The following is a 21,132-nucleotide window of genomic DNA, read 5'->3' as shown; positions in this document are numbered from 1 at the left end:
AAATTATATATAGAAATATATAAAGTGAATAATATGAAGAGAGAGGCATGGTGTCTTTGAACCACTAACAACTTTGTTAGCGTTAGCTGACTGGCTAAAATGTTTAGCCACTATAATGCTACAGCAGTATGCAGTACAGTATATGAATGATTAACATTGCATGCACTAGCTAGAGTAGTTTTATGAGTAGCTTGATGGATAGTTCTCTAGTTAAATAATTGGGTTAGCTATTAGTGTTTTCCGTTAGCTAGCTGGTTAGTTAGTTAGCTGGTTAGTTAGTTAGCTGGTTAGTTAGTTAGTCATTTAGCTTTTTTGCTCCACTGATGTTACAGTAAACACACTTTTAGTTACACCTCTATGCCTATGACTCTATTTTGTCAGTTTTGAGGCTCCGTAGTGGTTTTAAATTGTATTTAAATAAGAATTAACTGAATGCTCAGTGTTGACGTACAAAATAAAACTACATTTTCTGCTAAATAGGTGTGTTCTGGGATGGATAATCAACTGATAATGTGACTTTTTAACGGGTTTTAATTCCATGCTAGGCAACACAGTATCATTATGTTATATATTCGCCCTTTAAAAGCATCACATCCCCGCTGTGCGGCCTAATCCTGCACTCGAAACAATTAGCCATCAGTCGACAGTCCACAGCTGCACAGTTTAAAAAGACTGATCAAGGACAATCTGTTTTGTGTGATGGTTTTATGAGCAGAAGGACCCCTCTATAAGCTTTCATCACCACCACCACCACCACCACCACCACCATCACCACCACCACCACCACCACCATCAACGTCACCATCACTGCCTCCTGAGATCAAAGGATTAGGCGTATGATGGCACCCCCCGGGGATGCGTGTAACCGTAGCAGGCTCGGGTTAATCTGCCTTGCTAAAAGCACAATGAGTTTGCATAACTTAGGCTGACTAATAATGATCTATATATCCGCTAATGTCTCTGCTGGAAAGCAATGTATCTTGCTAAAGGGCCCAAAAAAAATACAGTAAGTACTCACGCAGGCACAAAAGGACACCAGACTTCTCCAATAATACATTCTCTGATTGCTTGTCTTTTATTTTGTCTGCCTTCATTTTAATTTATTCTATCACCTCCCCCATCCAATTTTGTTTCTAATTGTCTTTTTTTAATGTCTTATCTTAAGCTCTTAGAATTTCTGTTTATGAAAGATGCAATGCATGCATCAAACGGTAGATTTTATGACAATTTTGACAGTTAATTCAAGTCATTTATCAACCAAAATGCCACATTTGCCAACTCCAGCTCCTCAAATGTGAGAATTTGCTGCTTTCCTCCGTTTAATATCACTGTTAATTTAAAATCTTTGTTCAGACAAAATGAACAATACAAAGACGTCACCTTGGGCTCTCTGACTGGCATTTCTTTTCAACTATTTTCTGACATTTAATAAACTCATTAATCAATTAATTGAAAACAAAATATCAAGCATAATAAAGTAAACAGATTTACAGATTAAAGTTAAAGTATTCATCAGTTGCAGCCCTATGGTGCAAATACTGTCATTATTCTCTGCCTAATAAGATATTCTCCACCATGCATAGACAATTAGCTTCAACATTTTCCATAATAAATAAGTCATTTGAGGGTTTTCACCACACTCTAAATCATGGATGAAATCACAGGCATCCACTAAACATGGCAAGATTATGACAATGCCATCACTCAGCCTTAAGATGAGTTATCTATTATAAGAAATACCATACATCATCTAAAAATGATTCACATCAAGAGAAAATTCAGGTAAGCCACAGATTTGTATGTACTGTAATCTGTTGTCGTGCTTTTCGTTGTATATTAACCATTTTTCTCTCCAATTGAGGGACACACACACTGGATAAATACATGTTTAAAAGACAATGTGGGATTACAGTGAACATGTACTGTCATTTTTAAGATATCATTTATATATTCTCAAATGACTTGAAATTGAATGATCTCCCTCTACACTGGTGGTTTGGTGACTTGACATATTTTACATCACACGCAGACTAAACAAAACAAAAAACATAAAAACATAGCAACATAATATGCTGATAAATGATCTATGCAGAGAAAAAACTGGCACCTCTACCAGAAATAATCACCCCAAAGTGTGCCTCAGTCCCATCTAGCCGACAGAACAACATTGTATTGAACTTGGAGCTTGTCTGGGATGCATCATTGTCAGAGACACAATAGGTCCGAGGGGAAGGAGTAAGGGTGTGTGTTGGTGTGTGTTTGGAGGAGGTCAGCTTCCTATAGTGCGTCAGCGTATAGCATGTCAGGGAAGAGGAGTGTCCGGTGAGAACAGCTGCTGTCGCTGACATCAGTTTCCCCCTGCGGAGGGGCCTCTGGAGGGGGTGGGATTAGCATGAGGTATGGTAATTGTAGTGACAATGGTGTATACTGCTATGTTTTATAGTATAAAATCACAAAAGGAATATGTGCAAGCCATGTCTACAATACAAATATACTAAAAACACATCAATGGTGCATTCAGGTCCAATAGGTCCAATAGTGACCAAAATGTACCTTACATTCGCCTGCTCTGGAGCCACTACATGGGTAAAACAGCCCCTTCCTTCTGTTGAAGACAGGAAACAATGAGTTTGTGCTGCCTTCAAGTGCTCCCCCTCGTAAACTGCAACTTCCGAGTGCAGTGTGATTCACTCCACTTAAGTGAAATGTTGAGGTTTAGCATTGAGCATTAGCATATACTATACTGCACTAATATATGTCAGTCACAGGGGCCACTTTTCAGCAATACTCTTACTTTGTATGCATTTTGCTGCTAATAATTTTGTACTTAAGTAGGATTTTACTTGTAATTGAGTTCTTCTTTTTTTTTACATTTTTGTACTACCCAGCATACTTGTTCTTCTTGATGTGTGGGAACAAAAACTCTTGACTGAGAGAAGCAGAACATCCTGCACACTGTTGGGTCACTTGTGCTCACCTTGGGAACAACCTTTCAGTCTGTAGGCCTTCATCAGGTGAACATTAACTCAAATGTGACTCGTTCTGCTTTCAAGTGCTCCTTATAAAAGTGCGTATGTCAGAAATATGACTTGTTATTCATTAAAGCTCTCTAGGATGGAAATAACATAACAAGACCTTTTTTATTCTTTTTTAAACATCACATTTTGGTACCTCAAACATCAGAGCAAACCCATGCGTTCTTACCCAGATCTATTCTTCACTTTAAAAAGTGATGCACGTGCAGCCAGATGATAATCAGAGATCTGTGCAGCAGCAGACTGTGGTAATTGAAATGGGATGGGTGTATGCTGACGTGCTTTGTCCCTGCCGCTGGCCTCCCTGCAGTCTGTCCTGCAGCGACAGGAGGGCGTAGTCCTGATCAGCAGCTGGCCTCCCCCTCCCTACCTGACCTCTGCCCTCCTCCTCCTCTTTCTGCTCACCCACCAGCTCAGTTACACCTACTTTCTGTCTGCCTCTCCCTGTCTCCTCAACTCCTTTCACTATCAACAGTTCCGGGTGCTCTGTGGACTTGTTTTTGTATGCACTCTGCCAGTTTCTACGTAATGAGACTGCTGGAGGCAACCCTGACACTGTATTTAAAACTAAAGATGCACAGATTCATTAAGTAAAGTTAATTTGTGGTCATTTTTCATTTTAATAGTTTGAGTTTTTTAATCATACGATGATTAATGGTAAGATACTGGTGTGAATTATGCTCCAAACAAAAACACTCAGATAAATAGAACAGTACAAATGTTTTATTTGGCAACACAATATAAACATATTTAACAATTTCCTTAAAAAAAACAAACATACAATATATAAAAAGGTGGAACATACAGATATATTTCTCATGTTGTAGCAGCAAAATTAGCATTTTGAACTTGAAACATTTTGCTAAAAATACAGTAATGTCAACGAAAGCATGTAAACCATCCTCAGTTTCTCTACTATAGATCTGATTGATGAAGTACATCAGTATTGAATGACTAGACCCAATCAGATACCCGTGCACTTCCCGAAACTGCAGTGCAAATGTGAAGACTTGCTGAAATAAATAGCTGACGAGCTTGAAATCTGATTCCCACAGATCAGCGGAGGTCAGTCGGTGTCTCCTGCTGCTGTCTGGAGGGCAGCGGATGCAGATTTGAGGCGGAGGATACATCAGGAACTACAGGAACTGGCCAACGCATCTGCCCCTAGAGGAGGCTAAAGTAACCTTTCTACAGAGAACTGATCTGCTTTCACATCATATCGATCAAACTAACGCTCCTCAAATACAGGCAAGACTAACGTGAAGGAGACCAGAGCCCAGGGACCCCGGACATGCATGTTGTACACACAGTGAAACAACTGAATGTCATCTAGGGCTGCAACTAACCATTATTTTCAGAGTCAAATTAATCTGTTGATTATTTTCTCGATTAATCGATTCGTTGTTCGGTCTATAAAATGTCAGAAAATGGTGAAAAATGTGGATCAGTGTTTCCCAAAAGCCCAAGATGATGTCCTCAAATGTCTTGTTTTGTCCACAACTCAAAGATACTCAGTTTACTGTCACAGAGGAGAGAAGACACTAGAACAATATTCACATTTAACAAGCTGGAATCAAAGAAGTTTTACTTTTGTCTTAAAAGAATTACTCAAACCGACTAATCGATTATCAAAATAGTTGCCGATTAATTTAAAAGTTGACAACTAATCGATTAATCATTGCAGCTCTAATGTCATCCTTAAAATATTCAACAAAGTTAAAACAAGAATGCTTCAGTTACTGGTACGATACACAGACTCGTCCTCGCCACCAGACAGGATTTACTGGAATTTTTGAGTGTTTTGCCCTGATGAAAAAGACATCATTAATTTAAGCATAAAAAGTGAATGACTTACATTATCTGTTAAACCCTGCTGTTCTCTACTACACTCAGGCACAAACTGTCAGACAGGCACTAGTGAGAGAAGAATTGTCATTATTACAGTAAGGTAGTCAATCCAATCTGGTAGTAAAACGGTGTCCAACCATTCTTTTCAAATCAAAAGTGGAGTCATTTCCCTAAAATCCAACATCTAAAAGTAAAATTGAGAAATTTAAAAAGGGAGATCTGGTCCAACGTCAGATCAAATCACTAAAACTCAACACAGCAAACTTTCCCTGAACATTTTTAAAGTTAGGTTGTATTTCCAAATCCCTGTCAGGGTCTACAATCAGCTCCTCCTCATTCAGGAGAGGCAGGAATCAAGATGCTCATTGATCTTTGACTCCTGCACCTTTGCTTGGCACGCAGGACAGCTGACCATCAGCGCCGAGGAGGAAGACGAGGAAGAGGAGGGGGTAAAACTATTCAGCCCTGCAGAGGAATGGAGGGAGGATGAAGAGGAGGATAAAGACGAGGCGGTGGCAGCTGCAGTCCTTTGCTGCATTGCGGGCGATTTTGTCTTCACCGACCCCCTCGATGCTGCTGAATCGCTGCCTAATGTCTTCTGGAAGAAGTCAATGATGGTGGACGAGCTGCTGCTGTCGTCCCACGGCCTCTTCCTCGATACCGGACCCCCACCGGCAGCTCCTGATGTACCGTCACTGTTAGAATGACCGAAATACTTGGAGAGCGTTGGTTTAGCAGGGCTTCCTTTGATTCCTGTTGAAACCACAGCATGGCTGGATTCACTAGGACTAGGCATAGATGTTCTGGGAGAGGAGGAGGAGGAGGAGGAGGAGGAGGAGGAGGAGGAGGCTGGGTGGTTATTTTGCTGTTTCCGAAAGACGGAAGACGCAGAGGCAGCGCTCGTCGTACTGTTCGGTGATGTCCGTGAATCTCTTTTAGTTTTTGGGTCTGAGGTGGAGGACTGACTCGCTGCCCTGCTGAAGCTGTTGAAGAGCTCTTCAATGGACTTCTGCTTGGTTTTATCTGCTTCCTGGCTACGGCTGCTGCTGTGCGGTTTGGGGATTCTCACTGGCGAGCCGTTGATGTTGACAAAAGCTCTCGTGTTACCGACAGACCTCTTCGTAGGTTGCTTCTGGCCCATGGAGGTAGCTGGTCTGACGGAGGGAAAGGCGCTAGAGATTCCTCTGTTATTAAGGCCTGAGCGAACAGGAGAATGGAGAGTTTTAGCCGGAGATGAAGGGGTGAAGGGTTTCTTTGGAGAGGAAGGCACTTCTGGTGCGTGAAATGGGGAGGAAGACGCGGAGGACTGCGACGTGCCCCCGAGTAGGAATCCTTTGCCACTGAATGGGATCATGTTCCTTATGTCCTGTGAGCCAGAACCTGAGAGGGAGAAAATGTACAAATCAGGCAACAATTGAGATGTCCGAATAAATACATTATTACACTATGCTTTGAAAGGATTTTCCAGAACATGAAGTGAAATTCACTTGACTTAAAGAGCTGCTACCCTAAAGCTTAAATAAAAACATGTTATTATAACATAGGTCTGCACAATGTGAGGATGTCGTTGAATACTGAGATAACAATATTACGTGCGATAAATGAAAGGAAAATCATTTCCAACATCCTTTTATTGAACAAATTAAACATTGACTTGAATATAAAAAGGCACCACTAATAAAAGGTTACATTTTAAGGTGCCGTTTTCGTTTTTTTTTTTATATATTGTGCAGCCCTTTTACAGCAGAACATACAGCAGAGGAACATGCTCATCACCTGTAGTTGTACTTGAAGGCTTTCCATTTCCTGAGTCCTTCTTCTCTGAGGCCTTCTTCTCTGAGGTCTTCCCATCTTTTTTACCATCCTTCTTGCCTTTTTTGCTGTATCCTTCAGGCTCCTTGACCTTGGTGTAGGCCCCTCCACATGTCCTCTTGTGGTCCTCCCACCAGGGATCCTGAGCAGATGGAGCCCGGTTCATGGCCCTCTTCACAAAGCCAAAATAGGGCTTGCGGTTTTGACAGGGCCCGTTGCATTTCCACCAGTGCTGCCGGTACACATCGACCTCATCATGGAAACTGTGGTAGACCTGACAAGGTTTATTTTTCATTATTATTGCAATCTCTGTTAAAAGGCTGTGACAAGATAAGACACTATCAGCTAAATATGTGAAATGTGTAATAGAAGATACACCTACAGATATTTTTGTCCCACTGGCACTGTTGATCCGGTTCATGTGTTTGCAGAACTCAGGGCCATGACCGTCTCGGTCTCTGTTGTTCTGGGTCACAAACAGCAGCGCGTGAATCATTTCATGGAGGAGAGTCTGTTAAAACAAAACAAATATAATTATTAATCAAGGTAAATCGGTTTTAGAAAGGACGTGTTTTATCTTTTCATTTCCAGCTCCATCTCATATACGGACACATGTCCAGCTGGGACTTGGGAGCTGAAGGCAAAATGTGTCTTGACAGGCATGAAAACTATAGAGGAAGAGTTGCAATTGTATTTTTTGATGAGCTCTAACCTGATACTTTTCTTTGCCTATTTATGTATTCTTTTTAACCCTCTAATCCAACTCTTAGTAAACTGGTTGTAGTTCAAGCAGTTAAGTAGTAGTAGTAAGTAGTTACATCTGTTCAAGCCTTAAAATAAGCGGTTTGATCATTGTTAAAAAAAAAAACATTAATGGTATTGCGTGGTCTATTTTCAGTGTTTTTCTTATCCTTTTTTCTTTGACATAAGGTTGCTGTTTCGACACAAGTGAAGTTATTCTCTTTACTGCAAATTGATTTGAAATATTTTGAATAAAAGGCATTTGAATACTCAAATCGCCTCCAAGAAACAAATATTGGTGTAACTGTCCACTGTACCTCCACCAGGTCTTTTCTTGGCCTAAGCTTCAGCAGAGGCTCACTGAGTCTGATTGAACACAGACCACCTCGGCCCTCATAAGAACACACACCAGCACACCTACAAGAAAGCACAGAAAGAGCGACAGAGACATTAGAGACAGACAGCCCTTTAATAAACTCCATTTGCACCCAGCAGCACTAGTTTACGGTGTAGATTTAAGGTCCCTTATTGTAAAAAAGTGAGATTTCCATGTCTTTTTTTGATTATGAAGCAGGTCGAGGAGTGTTTCAGACAGAGGGTAACTGCAGTAATATTCAGACAGTATGAGAATAGTAATGTGTTTTTAGAGCCATTTAACATGTTTTAGTAGAAATCCAAAATACAAGTATGAACCTGAAAATGAGCATGATATGGGCCCTTTAAACAGTGACAGCACCTTCTCTCCTTTGTCACACCAAACTCCATACAAAAATCTGACAACTGTATTTTTAGTGAAGTCAGTGTACTTTTGGCCTTTGACAACACTATAAATCTAAGGAGGATTTTAAATGGACTGTGCCCCCTCCCACTGCCATGCTTCCCTACTGTGCAGCTACATGACTGAACTGCACTTTATTTGGACTAATCACATGACTGCATTGCACCTGCACTTTACATACTATGCTGCTATTCTGCACAAGCTGCTACTCTCCACTGCACTTTAATACTCCGTGCCAAAGCTCCTCCTATATGTCTATATGCTGTATTTCATGTGTGTGTGTTTTTTTTTTATCCTATTTATTTACTTGTTTTATGCTGACACTAGCTGGGGGGACAACATTTCATTATTGGTATGTAAAGAAGCACACATGATAATGACAATAAAGTAAATCTTGAATTCATAACATAATAAGTGACTTACAGTGTCATTCTTGGGCTCCACTTAACCTCGACACCGCTGAGTTTCCCCCAGAAGAATGTGTCATTGAACTCCAGAAACATGGCTCTGACATCGGGACTGGGGTCCAGCGTCTCCCAGGAAGCGTCCACGATGGACAGCGGCCTGTCGGGCCGGACAGTCGGCTTCCAGTAGGGAGCAACATCGCTGCCACCTCTAGCTACCTCCACTTTCCGTTTCTTACTGCTTTGTCCGAAGCCATTGTCCTCAAAGCTGTTTGACGAATATGATGATGTCTCGTATTCATTGTCAAACTGCTCCTGAAGCCGAATTGCGAGCAGAAAATCCTCATCCATTACAATTGAAACACTAAAAAAAAAGGTGATGTGAGCTGAGGTAGAGTAAGCTAGCCACGTAGCTAACGTAGCTAGCTACGTTAGCTTGTCAATGTTTATATTAGCTTGCTGAAGCTAACTAGCTAACGTAGTAAGTACGGGGCTCTCAAACAACAAGTGACACAGTCACCGTGCCAGAATACAGTCTGGCAAATATACTACCTGTAAAAATGCTCGAATTTGTGTCATGATTTCATTAAAATATTTGTATCTTCATGTTGGACGAAGGCTTCTGCTAACTGTCAGTCCAAAGCTAACGCCAACACTTGCGTCAAGTCCACCACAATGCAACCAAAGTATATCCGTTAAGGATTTCAAAATAACATTTCTGGAAAAAATAACTGCGGCCATCCATTTTTATAGGAGGGGTGTGTGGCAAATAAAGCATTTCTGTTTTGTTTTTTAATATATATGTTGAATAATCAAAGTACGATCCACTATTGCTTTTAAATCGTTGTAATCAATTATGCTCTTATTAAATACATTTCCGGCTTTAGATTTGAATAATACTGGCAAACTTGACAAAACTTGCTTGTTTCAAAGTTCTCTTAATACATCCATGGTTTGAAACGGTCAGGGTGCCAACAAAAACAAAGGAATTCTGGGAATTGTTGTGTTCTTTATTTCAAGTAGTTGGCCAATCTAAAAACCTTTTTCACAATATGAAATTTGCAAAATCTGCAATGAACAACATACAGCTTGTAACAAAATAACTGGTTAGAAAATTCCCTGCTGTATTGAAAATGTACAAAAAGATAAGAAAAATGCAATTAGGATTAAGAATATATACAAAGCGCTTTTATTTCTTAGCGATTCTTCCTCTTCGGGTGTTTGGCTGTGTCTCAGCCTCAACACTTTTCACCCGCTTCATCGGTGGTTACATCGGCGACCTTTGCCCCTCGCCTGGCTCTCTTTGTCTGAGAGATCCTTCTCTTCAGTTTGGTTAGCATCCTTTGACGCACTTGTGCTTTTAGTGCAGACTCCGACACGCGTTTTGGTTTCCTACCTCGAACTGCCTTTACCGGTGTTAGGCTGACTCTTGAAATGTCAAAGACTTCCACATCTGCTTTCCACCTCACGGATCTTTTGGACATTTTGGTGTCTTCCACAACAGCATTGCTTGAATCTTCGGCGGGATTAGGACGCTCTCCGGTCACTGTGGCATCGTCTGCTGTGGGCTTTGCTGCTGCTGCTGCCCGTCTCCCTCTTTTGGCGGGCTCTACTGAAGTTGGCGCAGGCTCTGTGGATTCTGCATTGGACTCATCAAGGGGAAGAGCTGCACCTCGACGGGCTCCCTTGGCTGGAATGGCTTGTGAAACCTCATTTATTACGACATTTTTCACCCCCCTTGCCCTGCTCGGTTTAATGACTGGAGCGTCTGGCTCAGCGATATTCTTCTCTTCAGCCTCCAGCTCGTGGTCAGGTTTGTCCTCTGGTACTACAGCGGTGACTCCAACCTCTTCAGTGACCGGTTTTCCTCTCCTACCCCTTTTGAGTTTGTCTGCGGAGCTGACGGCAGGGACCTCTTGGACCTCGGTGGACTCCACGGGGCCTTGTTTTGCGTTCCGCCCTCCTCTCCTGGGTTTTGCGGCCACTGTGGTCGGTTCATCCATCTTGACTGGTTCGGCAACAAGTGGAGCTTCAGTCTTCTCTGGAACGACCATTTCAGCGGCTTGGACTTCTCTCGGTTCTACGTCTTGCTCTGCCTTCCTGGTTCTCCTCAGTTTTTTAGCTGGCTCCTGGGATGTAGCAGTCCCAACGGAAGTAGACTCTAGCTTTTCTTCGTCCTGTTTAGCATTTATTTCCCTCTTAGCCCTGAGTGGAGGCTGAGACCGCTGCTTGGTCTCCACAGCAACAACCGTGTCTTCCATCACCTCGTCCCGGTCAACAGCATCAGCCTTCGTCTGTCTCCCTCTCCTGGGTTTTCCAAGACTAAGAATGGACTTTTGAGGTTGTGCATCTGCTGTGGGAGGCTCATTAATCCCAACTTCATTTTTCTCTGGCTCCGGCTGAGGTGGCCCAACAGGAGTTTGTTTAGTTTTTCTCCCTCTAACGGGCTTCAGGACAGCTTCCTCTGCAGGGGGGGCAGAATCATTTTCTTTTATTTGAGTCTGGTCACTCACAGCTTCAGTGGAAATCTCAGTCACCGGTGTTGTTTCCACAGCTTTCTCTGGTCCCATCTCAGGTTGACCATCAGAAGCTGTTTTGGCATTTCTTCCTCTTCTAGGCTTAAAGGCAACTTTGGGAGGCAGGGACGCACTTTTCTCCATTGCGAGCTCAACATCCCTGCCTTCTTGGGACTTTGCATTTCTGCCTCTTGTTTGTTTCACAGCAGGTGGTGCTGCGGCTTCAGTTGTCTTCCCTCTTCTTCCTCTGACTGGAGCAGGGACGACAGGATCTTCAGACTGTTCTGCTGCTGCCTCTCGTTTATCCTCAGCTGTTTTTGCCCTTCTGCCTCGAACTGATTTCTTCTCATGCTCAGCTTCGGTGGCAGCTGTGTCTAATTCGGCGACTTTGCCAGTAGCAGTCTCCACTGTGGGTTGTTCTTGATTTTCATCACTTCCACTGAGCACCACCTCCAGCTGGTCACTGCAGACCTCATTTGCATCATTAGCCTTGTCAGCTTGGGGGACACCGTCACGGTGAGTACTAGGCTGTTTAGTTTTTCGCTTGGGCTTCAACACAGCCTTCTCCAGGGGTGCTGCACTGTCACGTGCTTCTTGGTCAACATCAAAATCAACAGGCCGATTCTGTTCAATTTCAGGGGCAACCTCTTGGACCATCTCAGGTTGATCTTCAGACGCTTTTTTGGCATTTCTTCCTCTTCTAGGCTTAAAGGCAACTTTGGGAGGCAGGGACGCACTTTTCTCCATTGCGAGCTCAACATCCCTGCCTTCTTGAGACTTTGCATTTCTGCCTCTTGTTTGTTTCACAGCAGGTGGTGCTGCAGCTTCAGTTGTCTTCCCTCTTCTTCCTCTGACTGGAGCAGGGACGACAGGATCTTCAGACTGTTCTGCTGCTGCCTCTCGTTTATCCTCAGCTGTTTTTGCCCTTCTGCCTCGAACTGATTTCTTCTCATGCTCAGCTGCGGTGGCAGTTGTGTCCATTTCTGTGACTTCGCCAGTAGCAGTCTCCGCTGTGGGTTGTCCTCCAGATATCATACCTGCAAACTCAGAAGGGCTGAAAAAGGTGACACATTTTATAACGATATAATATAAAATAATAAAATATAAACAATACTTTTAAAACAGTGCTTGTGCCTAAACGGTGCCTGAACCGGTACTTTTAAAAAGATAAAAAAAAAAAAAAAAAGGAGCACAAAACGACAGTCAGTGATATTAAAAAATGGCTTGTTTATTGCTAAGGCCACAGGGCCAAAATTAATAATAATAATAATAATAAATAATAATAATAATAATAATACATTTTATTTAAAGGCGCCTTTCTCGGCACTCAAGGACACCGTACAGGGATACATGAGACATTTAAAAGCAGCAAAAAATAAAAATAAAAATAAAATTTATAAAATACAAATTTATTAAAAATGTCATAACAATAACTTATAACAATAACTTATTTCACCGGTAAATTCCTGTTAAACGACAAAAGCAACCACTGGATGGGAAAAGGGTATTTTACAACAACTTTGAATGCAGCACGAGGCTGGCGAGGCAAGTTTCAAGTGAACGCAACATCTGTGTTGTTTTTCAGACAACGGCAGCTACAGACTGTTGTTGGAATCCTCTCCAGTGAAATACAGACACACTTTTACACCGTTTAGCTGTCAGCATTTTAACCGTGTTTAATCCAGCTGCTAGCTAACGCTAGGCTAACCTTACCTGCTGCCAAGTGTAGTGTTAACTAGCGTGACATGCGGCGATGTTTAGGTTCCCTCTAACGTCCGTTTCGGAGCATCAGAGAGAAGCGCAGGCATTTAATAGCAAGATAACGTTGCCAAAATCCTTCACATTGAACTAACATTGTAGGCTAACAACACAATTCGCTGATCTTACCTTAGCTGACAAGCCGACTAGCTTGCTTTCCATTCCATTATAACGTCAACGTTAAACATGTTAACAACGTTAGCGAAAACAATTATATTGTTGGCAGATAACAGCACTTACCTCAAAACTAATGTCAGTGATTGTGATTGGCCAAATGACTCGCGTGACGTATCACCAAAGATGTTTTATTGTGAAGAAGACCGCAGTAGGTTTTTGAAACTCTCGTTTATGGGAAATTGAAAAACTCTTCGGATCTACACCATAGACTGTATATGATCTACACCAGGGATCTTATAACTGAGAGAGACGGAGCACGGACTCCCTATATTAAAGTGGGCTTACAAAAACGTGTAGGGCAGCCTAAAAAAATATTGGTTGCCGTGATTTTATAAATCATGTTTTAATGTTAAAAATACATGATTGTGGCACAGTGAATCCTTAGGATGAACTGTATCTGTGGATGGCTACCTCAGTATAAGCCAGTGAGCCTATCATCAATGTGTTTTTGTTTTTACAAATAGGCTGATTTCTATTTGCTAATAATATGTTTGATTCATGTTAAGACATTTACATTTTTGAAAGTCGACTTTCAAAATATTAACAATAATATGGTGGCCCCTCTGCAGTAACTCTGAGGACCCCCTGTTGAAGATCTCCGATCTACACGATTCACGTGGATGACATTTTCCCATTCATAACGGCGATTTTCGCCGAAAAGCGACTATAGTTTGCAGGTATAGTTTACAACCCTCTACAGCAGACCTGGGCATGTCCGGCCCCCGGGGCCACATCTGGCCCTACACTAAACACGCAGAGAAATACAACAGCTTGACTGATGCAGAGCGGCCACGGACATCTGAAGCTTTGCTAGTTAAACTGCAAAAGCAACAATGCATCCAGGGATGCAGCGGTCCTGAACAGCTTTTGTGATATCCCACAGAATCGCCAAAAACAGTACACCGTTTTCTGAAGGGGAGTTTAATAAAGAGCGTCCTGACATAAAATTAATGTTGAGCAGAATTGAGTTTAGCCTATTGGTCCGGCCCTCCACAACAGTCCCTGTTTCTCATGTGGTCCCTTGGGGAAAATAATGCCCACGTTCTAGGTACAATCTAATCTGCTGCGTCCACTGTGGGTTGTTTCCACAGATATATTTTCATCTACAGCTGCTTGAGAGATGTTTCCACGGCATCTGATGATTCATTATCATTGTGTCCACTTGGCACCTACTCCATGTGGTCATCAACGACAACTTAATTTGCATCTGCTTCTTTTGCTACATCTTCATCACAATCTGGAGCCATTTGCTCCAGTCTTCCTCTGGTGCACTCATAGACTGTTATTTACAGTCAATGGGTGGTGCACTCATACTGTCTATGGGTGCACTACGGCTCTGCCTCGGTGTAATCTTTTCTCAGAGAGAAAGCATTCCAAATAACGTTCAAAGAATATAATTCAGTTTTCAAATCTATAGCCTACCTAATGGCATATTAAAATTAATGTAAAGTTATAAAAAACAAAATGAAGTTATTGGTTTTAATGTGACTCTTTATATAAACGGTATGGGTATTACGAGCAGCAATTGTACTAATAAGCACATTAGAAAATGCTTTCTAAATTTAAAGAAAATAACACCTTGTGGGAAATTTTTCTGGAATTCTCATTTTACTGATGTTAACTGGCATAGGGCGTGGCTTGTTCCCTTTAGATATTGTATCAAGAACAAAGTAAGGGAATTACATTTGAAAATATTACATAATATATACCCTACAAACCTCTTTGTCTCGAAATTCATGCCTGTTGATAACTATTGTATTTTTTTAAAAACAGAACAAGAGTCGTTAACCCATCTTTTTTTATGGTTGTTCATTCTGTATTGCATTCTGGAAAAGCTTTGAAGATTATATGGTATCTAAAACAAAACATACAATCACACTTGAAGGGAAACATATTATTACCTATTTTGAATGTAAAGATAGAAAGTTGTGTAATATTGTAAATCTCTTTATTTTATTAGGTAAGTTCCATATCCACAAGGCAACATTTTCCAGTTCAACACCGTGCTTCAAAATATTCCAAGTTGAATTTGACATGTACTTTGAGTCTCTTAAGTTGGTATCCAATAAGAAAGCTGATATCTACTCAAATCTCTTTGTTTAAGTGCTCCTGCTGTCTTTAATTTTAACATTCTTGAAAGTCTGTCCCTTTTTGTTTCCTTTATTTTCTTCTGTTTAGACTATTACTTTCTTTTTTACTCTCATATATTATGTGTATATATTTTTGTATCTTATTTGTTTACATACTGCGATGATTGAATTTCTGTTAATTGTTTTTTGAAATAAAGTAAAAAAAAAAAAAAAAAAAGGGTCTGCCTCGGTGTTTTCAGGCCAATCTAAAATGCACTCGGGGTTTTTCTGTTGTAGTTTAGTTGTGTTATTAATTTAATCTTTGACAATTAGCAACATGTCAAGTCTTATAAATAGTTTATATTTAAAATGCTGTCATTGTAGAAATATCTTGACTTTTAGGAACGGCCAAATTTAACATAAAAAACATTTGTTTTGATGCGATTTGTTGGCCATCTCATTTTCTGAATCCCGTGACGTTTCAGGGTGTCAACTTCCTGTTTGGGTTGCAAGGCAATAAGCGGATACGAACCAGATGAACTCTTCCTCTTTCTACATTTGTCCTTCATTTGTCAACATTTTGTTTAAGTAAACACACACGTACACGATAGAAGATGTCGGAAACGGGGAATCGACTGCGAAAGCTGCTCGAATCGCCTAATTTTGAACCGCAAAATTACGTCAAGCAGCTGTCGCAGCAGTCCGACGGCGACAGAGATCTGCAGGAGCATCGTCAGAAAATCCAAAACCTGGCCGACGAAACGGCCCAGAACCTGAAGAAAAACGTCTACAAGAACTACAGACAGTTCATCGAAACGGCCAAGGAGATTTCCTACCTGGAGAGCGAGATGTACCAGCTGAGCCACATCCTGACCGAGCAGAAGAGCATCATGGAGAGCATCACCCAGGCCTTGTTGTCCACAGACAAGGATGAGACCTCCAAAGAGATGCAGGCTGCCTTCCCCAAGGAGACCGAGGAGCTGAAGCAGAGGACGCTGACCTCGCTGCTGGAGAAGGTGGAGGGGGGTAAAAACATCATGGACACCCCAGGCAGGCACCTTGTTTACAACGGTGACCTAGTAGAGTTTGATGTTGACAACATGTCCCCCATCCAGAAGGTGCACGCTTTCCTGATGAACGACTGCCTGTTGATCGCCACCTGGCTGCCGAACCGCAGGGGAACGGTGAAGTACAAATACAACGCCCTGTACGACCTGGAGAGCTTCGCCGTGGTCAACGTAAAGGACAACCCTCCCATGAAGGACATGTTCAAGATCCTCATGTTCCCCGAGAGCCGCATCTTCCAGGCGGAGAACAGCAAGATCAAGAAGGAGTGGCTGGAGATCCTGGACGAAACCAAGAAGAACAAAGTCACCAAGGACAGGCACACGAAGGAGGAGGAGGTCCCGACGTCTCCCGCGAGGGTGGAGGCGTCCACCAATCCGTTCGAGCAGGACGAGGACGAGCCAGCGGGCGCCGAAGAAAGCGTGGACCTCAGCCCGGAGTGGATCCAGGAGCTGCCGGAGGATCTGGACGTCTGCATCGCCCAGAGGGACTTCGAGGGCGCCGTGGACCTGCTGGACAAGCTCAACGAGTATCTCAAAGAGCAGCCGGTCACCCAGAGGGTCAAAGAGCTGAGGCTGAAGGTGGACGAGCGTGTTCGGCAGCTGACGGAGGTTCTGGTGTTCGAGTTGTCTCCAGATCGGTCGCTTCGCGGCGGACCTAAAGCCACCCGCAGGGCCGTGTCCCAGCTGATCAGACTAGGTCCTGCTTTGTTTTTTTTTGTTTTCACCAATAGCACCTCACACATCATATATATCAATATATATATACACAATATTTAGTTTACTATTGCATTGGGCTTGGACGATATGCTTTTGTCCCGATTCGATCCTTTCACGATACATGGCTGCCGATTCCGTTTGTATTGCGATTTTCATTTATTGCGATTCTCAATTAGATAGTATTGCGATTTTCTTTTCCTTTAACCAAAAAAAAGTTGAATAGTACACTTCTAGAGACAATTCTAAAGACTAATTGTTTTCTAAAAAAGATACACATCACACATACAGTGTTTCCTTCAGGATTTTTGTTTTTAGCAGTGGGGGCAGGTCTGTCCAAACAGAGGAACTATAGGGCATTAACATCTACAACAGGTCCACACTTAGAACGGACCCACCGCGGGGATGTTTTTGGTGGAGCTGTTGGTTTAATAGTCGACTCGGAAGAAAGCGAACGTTTTGACGATAAACTACATCAACACGACGGTATGTGGAGTTAAAACTGGACGGGTCCAATAACCTCTGAATAGTTCTGCTTGTTGTAGGGCTGCTCGATTATGGAAAGAAATATAATCACGATTATTTCGGTCAATATTGAAATCACGATAATTTAACACGATTACTCGTTGACTTCTGGAAAGATGTTGTAATTATTGAACTTAAAAAAACAGCGGAAAAAGTTAAATCAACAGTAAAAAAACACATCCAACTGTGAAAATTTGCCTTAATTCTTTTCCTAACACATGAAAAAATAAGAGTTTACTTGCAAAACGTAATGAGCTAAATAATTTTTCTTGAGTATTCTGTTTTTCTGATCATTGGGAGCCAAAATCATAATCACGATTAAATTTCGATTAATTGCATAATCCTAGCTTGTTGTTAAATTGCAATGTGAGCGGCAGGATAATCTAAAAGGCAACCACGACTACATTTTTTGTACAGCCCTATTTCGGATACCGTGGTGGCAGAAATGTTGCCATGGTGGGCCACCACTACAAAATCAACATAGAGGAAACATTGACATATCGGTCAGTCAGTCAGACATTTATTTCATTTTATAAAGTACATAATAATAAAGTACATCATATGTATTTTCTGATTTTGGTGTGTTTTGCTGGAAATGGATATGATGTAGTCGCCTTCGGTGGTACCGTTTAAACAGAAAATGATGAATCATTGGTAAACAAATTTAATTAAAAATATTGATTCTAGGGAAAAGAATAGATTTTAAAAATCATCCCAAAAATAATCACGATGCATACGTGAATCGATTTTTTTTCTTTTCCCCCCACCCCTACTGTTGCATAAGAGATACAAAAGCAGCAATGTTATTTTCTTTTGAATAGTTTCTCTATCTTCAAACTAATCTTCCCTTAGTAATTATTAGGTTCTGATAGTTTTTAGATATGTGTTATTAGGGCTGGGCGATTATGGCCTAAATCTTCTATCCCGATATACTGTAGGTCATTTCATATCTTGATAACGATATAGCATGTTTTCTGGAAATGTAATAGTCTATATGAAATAACTCATGGTAAAGACCCAACAATGCCCCTGTCTCACATTAGATCAAATATTTGCAGTCAATTTGAATTCAATTTTTTTTGTATATGTTTCAGGCCAGTCCACCAAGGCCTGTGAGTTGTTTCTGAAGAACCGCGCCGTTGCGGTCCAGACGGCCATACGGCAGCTTCGCATAGAAGGAGCCACGCTGCTCTACATCCACAAACTCTGCAACATCTTCTTCACCAGCTTGCTGGAGACGGCCAAGGAGTTTGAGATGGACTTTGCGGGGAACACAGGCTGCTACTCCGCCTTCGTGGTCTGGTCCAAATCAGCCATGAGGATGTTTGTGAATGCCTTCAGCAAGCAGGTAGTAAGACGATCAGACAGACAAGCAGCGGCCTGTCAAATATGGGAAAAGATGATTTAGTACTTACACCTGTGATCAAAAAAGAAAAATAGATATTAAAAAAAAATAACATGACAAAAGTGTTCGATCTGGAATAATAAAAAGAGCAAGTGGACTGCAAGTCAGAAGTAGAGTTTGAGCCTAGACTATAAACTTTGGATACTGTGTATTAGGGCTGGGCAATATATCGATATTATATCGATATCGTGATACGAGACTAGATACCATCTTAGATTTTGGATATCGTAATGTTGCGATATGACATAAATGTTGTCTTTTACTGGTGTTAAAGGCTGCATTACAGTAAAGTGATGTACTTTTCTGAACTTACCAGAGTGTTCTAGCTGTTCTATTATTTGCCTTTTCCCCACTTAGACATTATGACCACATTACTGATGATTATTTATCTAAAATCTAAGCGTGAAGATATTTTGTTAAAGCACCAGTTGTCAACTCTAGAATATCGGCACAATATCGATATTGAGGTATTTAGTCAAGAATATCGTAATAAAAAAAACTAAGCAAAAATATGGCTGTTTGCTTCGAAGTAGAGGAGAGAAGTCCGGTAAAAAACGAATTATTATGTTGTTTTTTTTACTTAGTTAACTTGCTAACCTGCCCATCTTATTTACCTGTTACATTGAAGGTAATTGAAAGCACTGGAATGGGAGGTAACATTTCGAAAGCATGTGAAAGTGTATTTGTTCTTGTGAAATAGCAACCAAAAAAATGAACATAATAAAGTGTTTTTTTTTTTTCGTCTTCACCAGGTGTTTGACAGCAAGGAGAGCCTGTCGACAGCAGCGGAGTGCGTTAAAGTGGCGAAGGAGCATTGTCAGCAGCTGACTGAGATCGGCCTGGACCTGACGTTCACCCTGCAGTCCCTGCTGGTCAAAGACATCAAGGCGGCGCTGCAGAGCTACAATGACATCATCATCGAAGCTACCAAGCACCGAAACTCCGAGGAGATGTGGAGGAGGATGAATCTCATGACCCCCGAGGCTCTGACTAAACTCAAGGTGGGTTTGGCTTTTACGTTGCGTTTCATGTTCCGTCTCGTCTTTTTCTTATTTTGCCTGTTGGTGAGTGGATGTCAGTCACTGTGTTAAGGATAGATAGACATTTATTGATCCTTTCAGAAATGCGTCTTGCACCATACAGCTCGACAGACAGACAGACAACAGACAACAACAGGACCACTCCCTCCCCCCCCACACAACAACAATACAATACAATACAATACAATACACAACACCAAGTATCTCTACATTACAAAATAGTAAAGAGCAGTATCATTAGCACCAGTGGGCTATCAATAGTAAGGTGCAACATCATCAGTTGATCAACAGAACATTTCCAGCTTCTCCATTGTGAGCATTTGGTGACTTTTTCCATTTTATATTTATTCATTTACTTCATTTAACCAGGAAGAGACTCACTGAGATTAAAAATCTCTTTTTCAAGAGTGTGCTGGCCAAGACAGGCAGCAGTACAACCACACATGCATACAAACACTAAAAACATGAAACGACTAAAACAGCAAATCCCTCAAAGTCAACCACAATCCTAAACGCATCAGGCAAAACATCTGCAGCCAGATGTGGCTGCTTCCAAGTCAATCAACATCCTCTTAAAAGCGACCAATGAGAGCAGCTCATTACGTTTCATGGATTTCTGGAACTTGTTCCAGGCAGAGGGAGCAGCAAACTTGAACACCCTTTTCCCCCAGCTCAGTTCTAACCTTTGGTCCTGGGAACGAAGATTGTAAGTCCCGGTACTCTTTACACTGATATAGGTCAGAAGGTAGAATGGAAGTAGACCTAAAATACCCTTGTATGTGACTGTAAACTTAATATCCTTGGGTTTTTGAGTCTCGGTCGGACAAAACACTTTGAAGTTTTACCTTTGGAAACATTGCCTACTATTAAATTTATTATTTTTTGCAAGTTAGACAGTGAGTTTCTTTGCTATTTTTGGCTTACTTGTCCCCCTCCGACGTGCCTGTCTCACGTTATAGATGTGCGACGTATTTTTCTGTACCTTTTGGACTTTTCACTCAACACTCTAATTTTATAAAGTACCACTGATTGACAAATAGAAAAAATGAATGGGTGGGTACTGAAAATAATCTTTGTTGCAGACCGTACAGTTCACTGATTTAAACTTGTTGTGATTTCTACCTGTGTGCAGAGGAAAGACGTACCCGATGCTTGGTGTTAATGACAACACACATGTTTAAGCCTCCATGAATACAGTATATATGCTAAATCAATGTTACATTACCATATGAATCTTATTAAT

At 41.5% G+C, this 21,132-nt stretch overlaps 3 protein-coding genes across 4 annotated transcripts in view; 1 reads left to right on the top strand and 2 right to left on the bottom strand.

The window, feature by feature from the left end:
* Nucleotides 1-4,615: 4,615 nt before the first annotated feature.
* Nucleotides 4,616-9,524, bottom strand: sprtn (SprT-like N-terminal domain). The gene is made up of 6 exons (XM_039782528.1): nt 9,044-9,524; nt 8,638-8,991; nt 7,754-7,853; nt 7,078-7,206; nt 6,660-6,969; nt 4,616-6,263 (listed from the first exon to the last, which is right to left on the bottom strand). The coding sequence occupies exons 2-6, from the start codon at nt 8,967-8,969 to the stop codon at nt 5,221-5,223; spliced, it is 1,914 nt and encodes a 637-aa protein (XP_039638462.1). The 5' UTR covers nt 8,970-8,991; nt 9,044-9,524; the 3' UTR covers nt 4,616-5,220.
* Nucleotides 9,525-9,607: 83 nt separating this feature from the next.
* On the bottom strand, nt 9,608-13,201 carry LOC120547108 (nucleolar and coiled-body phosphoprotein 1-like). 2 transcript variants are annotated; one of them, XM_039782527.1, is made up of 2 exons: nt 13,133-13,201; nt 9,608-12,188 (listed from the first exon to the last, which is right to left on the bottom strand). In XM_039782527.1, exon 2 carries the CDS (start codon nt 12,167-12,169, stop codon nt 9,857-9,859), a length of 2,313 nt encoding a protein of 770 aa, XP_039638461.1. In that variant the 5' UTR covers nt 12,170-12,188; nt 13,133-13,201; the 3' UTR covers nt 9,608-9,856. The 2 variants fall into 2 exon arrangements, with proteins under 2 accessions (XP_039638461.1, XP_039638460.1); XM_039782526.1 differs by having other exon boundaries at nt 13,022-13,140.
* A 2,413-nt stretch (nt 13,202-15,614) lies between these two features.
* exoc8 (exocyst complex component 8) overlaps nt 15,615-21,132 on the top strand; it is an 11,402-nt gene continuing 5,884 nt past the window's right edge. Inside the window, exons 1-3 of the mRNA XM_039782554.1 lie at nt 15,615-16,902; nt 18,539-18,792; nt 19,602-19,850. Of these exons, the coding sequence (XP_039638488.1) occupies nt 15,753-16,902; nt 18,539-18,792; nt 19,602-19,850 (1,653 nt within the window). The 5' untranslated portion in view covers nt 15,615-15,752. The remainder of the gene's footprint in view (nt 16,903-18,538; nt 18,793-19,601; nt 19,851-21,132) is intronic.

This window comes from Perca fluviatilis, chromosome 18, assembly GCF_010015445.1.
Source record: "Perca fluviatilis chromosome 18, GENO_Pfluv_1.0, whole genome shotgun sequence".
Taxonomy (NCBI): domain Eukaryota; kingdom Metazoa; phylum Chordata; class Actinopteri; order Perciformes; family Percidae; genus Perca; species Perca fluviatilis.
The sequence above is the reverse complement of the archived record's forward strand: the minus strand, read 5'-3'. Positions and strand labels throughout refer to the sequence as shown.

Bases quoted from the DNA above. Each gene is read 5' to 3' on its own strand.
- sprtn (XM_039782528.1), bottom strand. From the start codon at position 8,969: ATGGATGAGGATTTTCTGCTCGCAATTCGGCTTCAGGAGCAGTTTGAC. The intron at 7,854-8,637 runs GTAAGTCACTTA...GCTTTCTTGTAG, and splicing joins TGGAGCCCAAGAATGACACT to GTGTGCTGGTGTGTGTTCTT. The intron at 6,264-6,659 runs GTGATGAGCATG...TCTCCCTCTCAG, and splicing joins GCCTTCAAGTACAACTACAG to GTTCTGGCTCACAGGACATA.
- LOC120547108 (XM_039782527.1), bottom strand. From the start codon at position 12,169: ATGATATCTGGAGGACAACCCACAGCGGAGACTGCTACTGGCGAAGTC.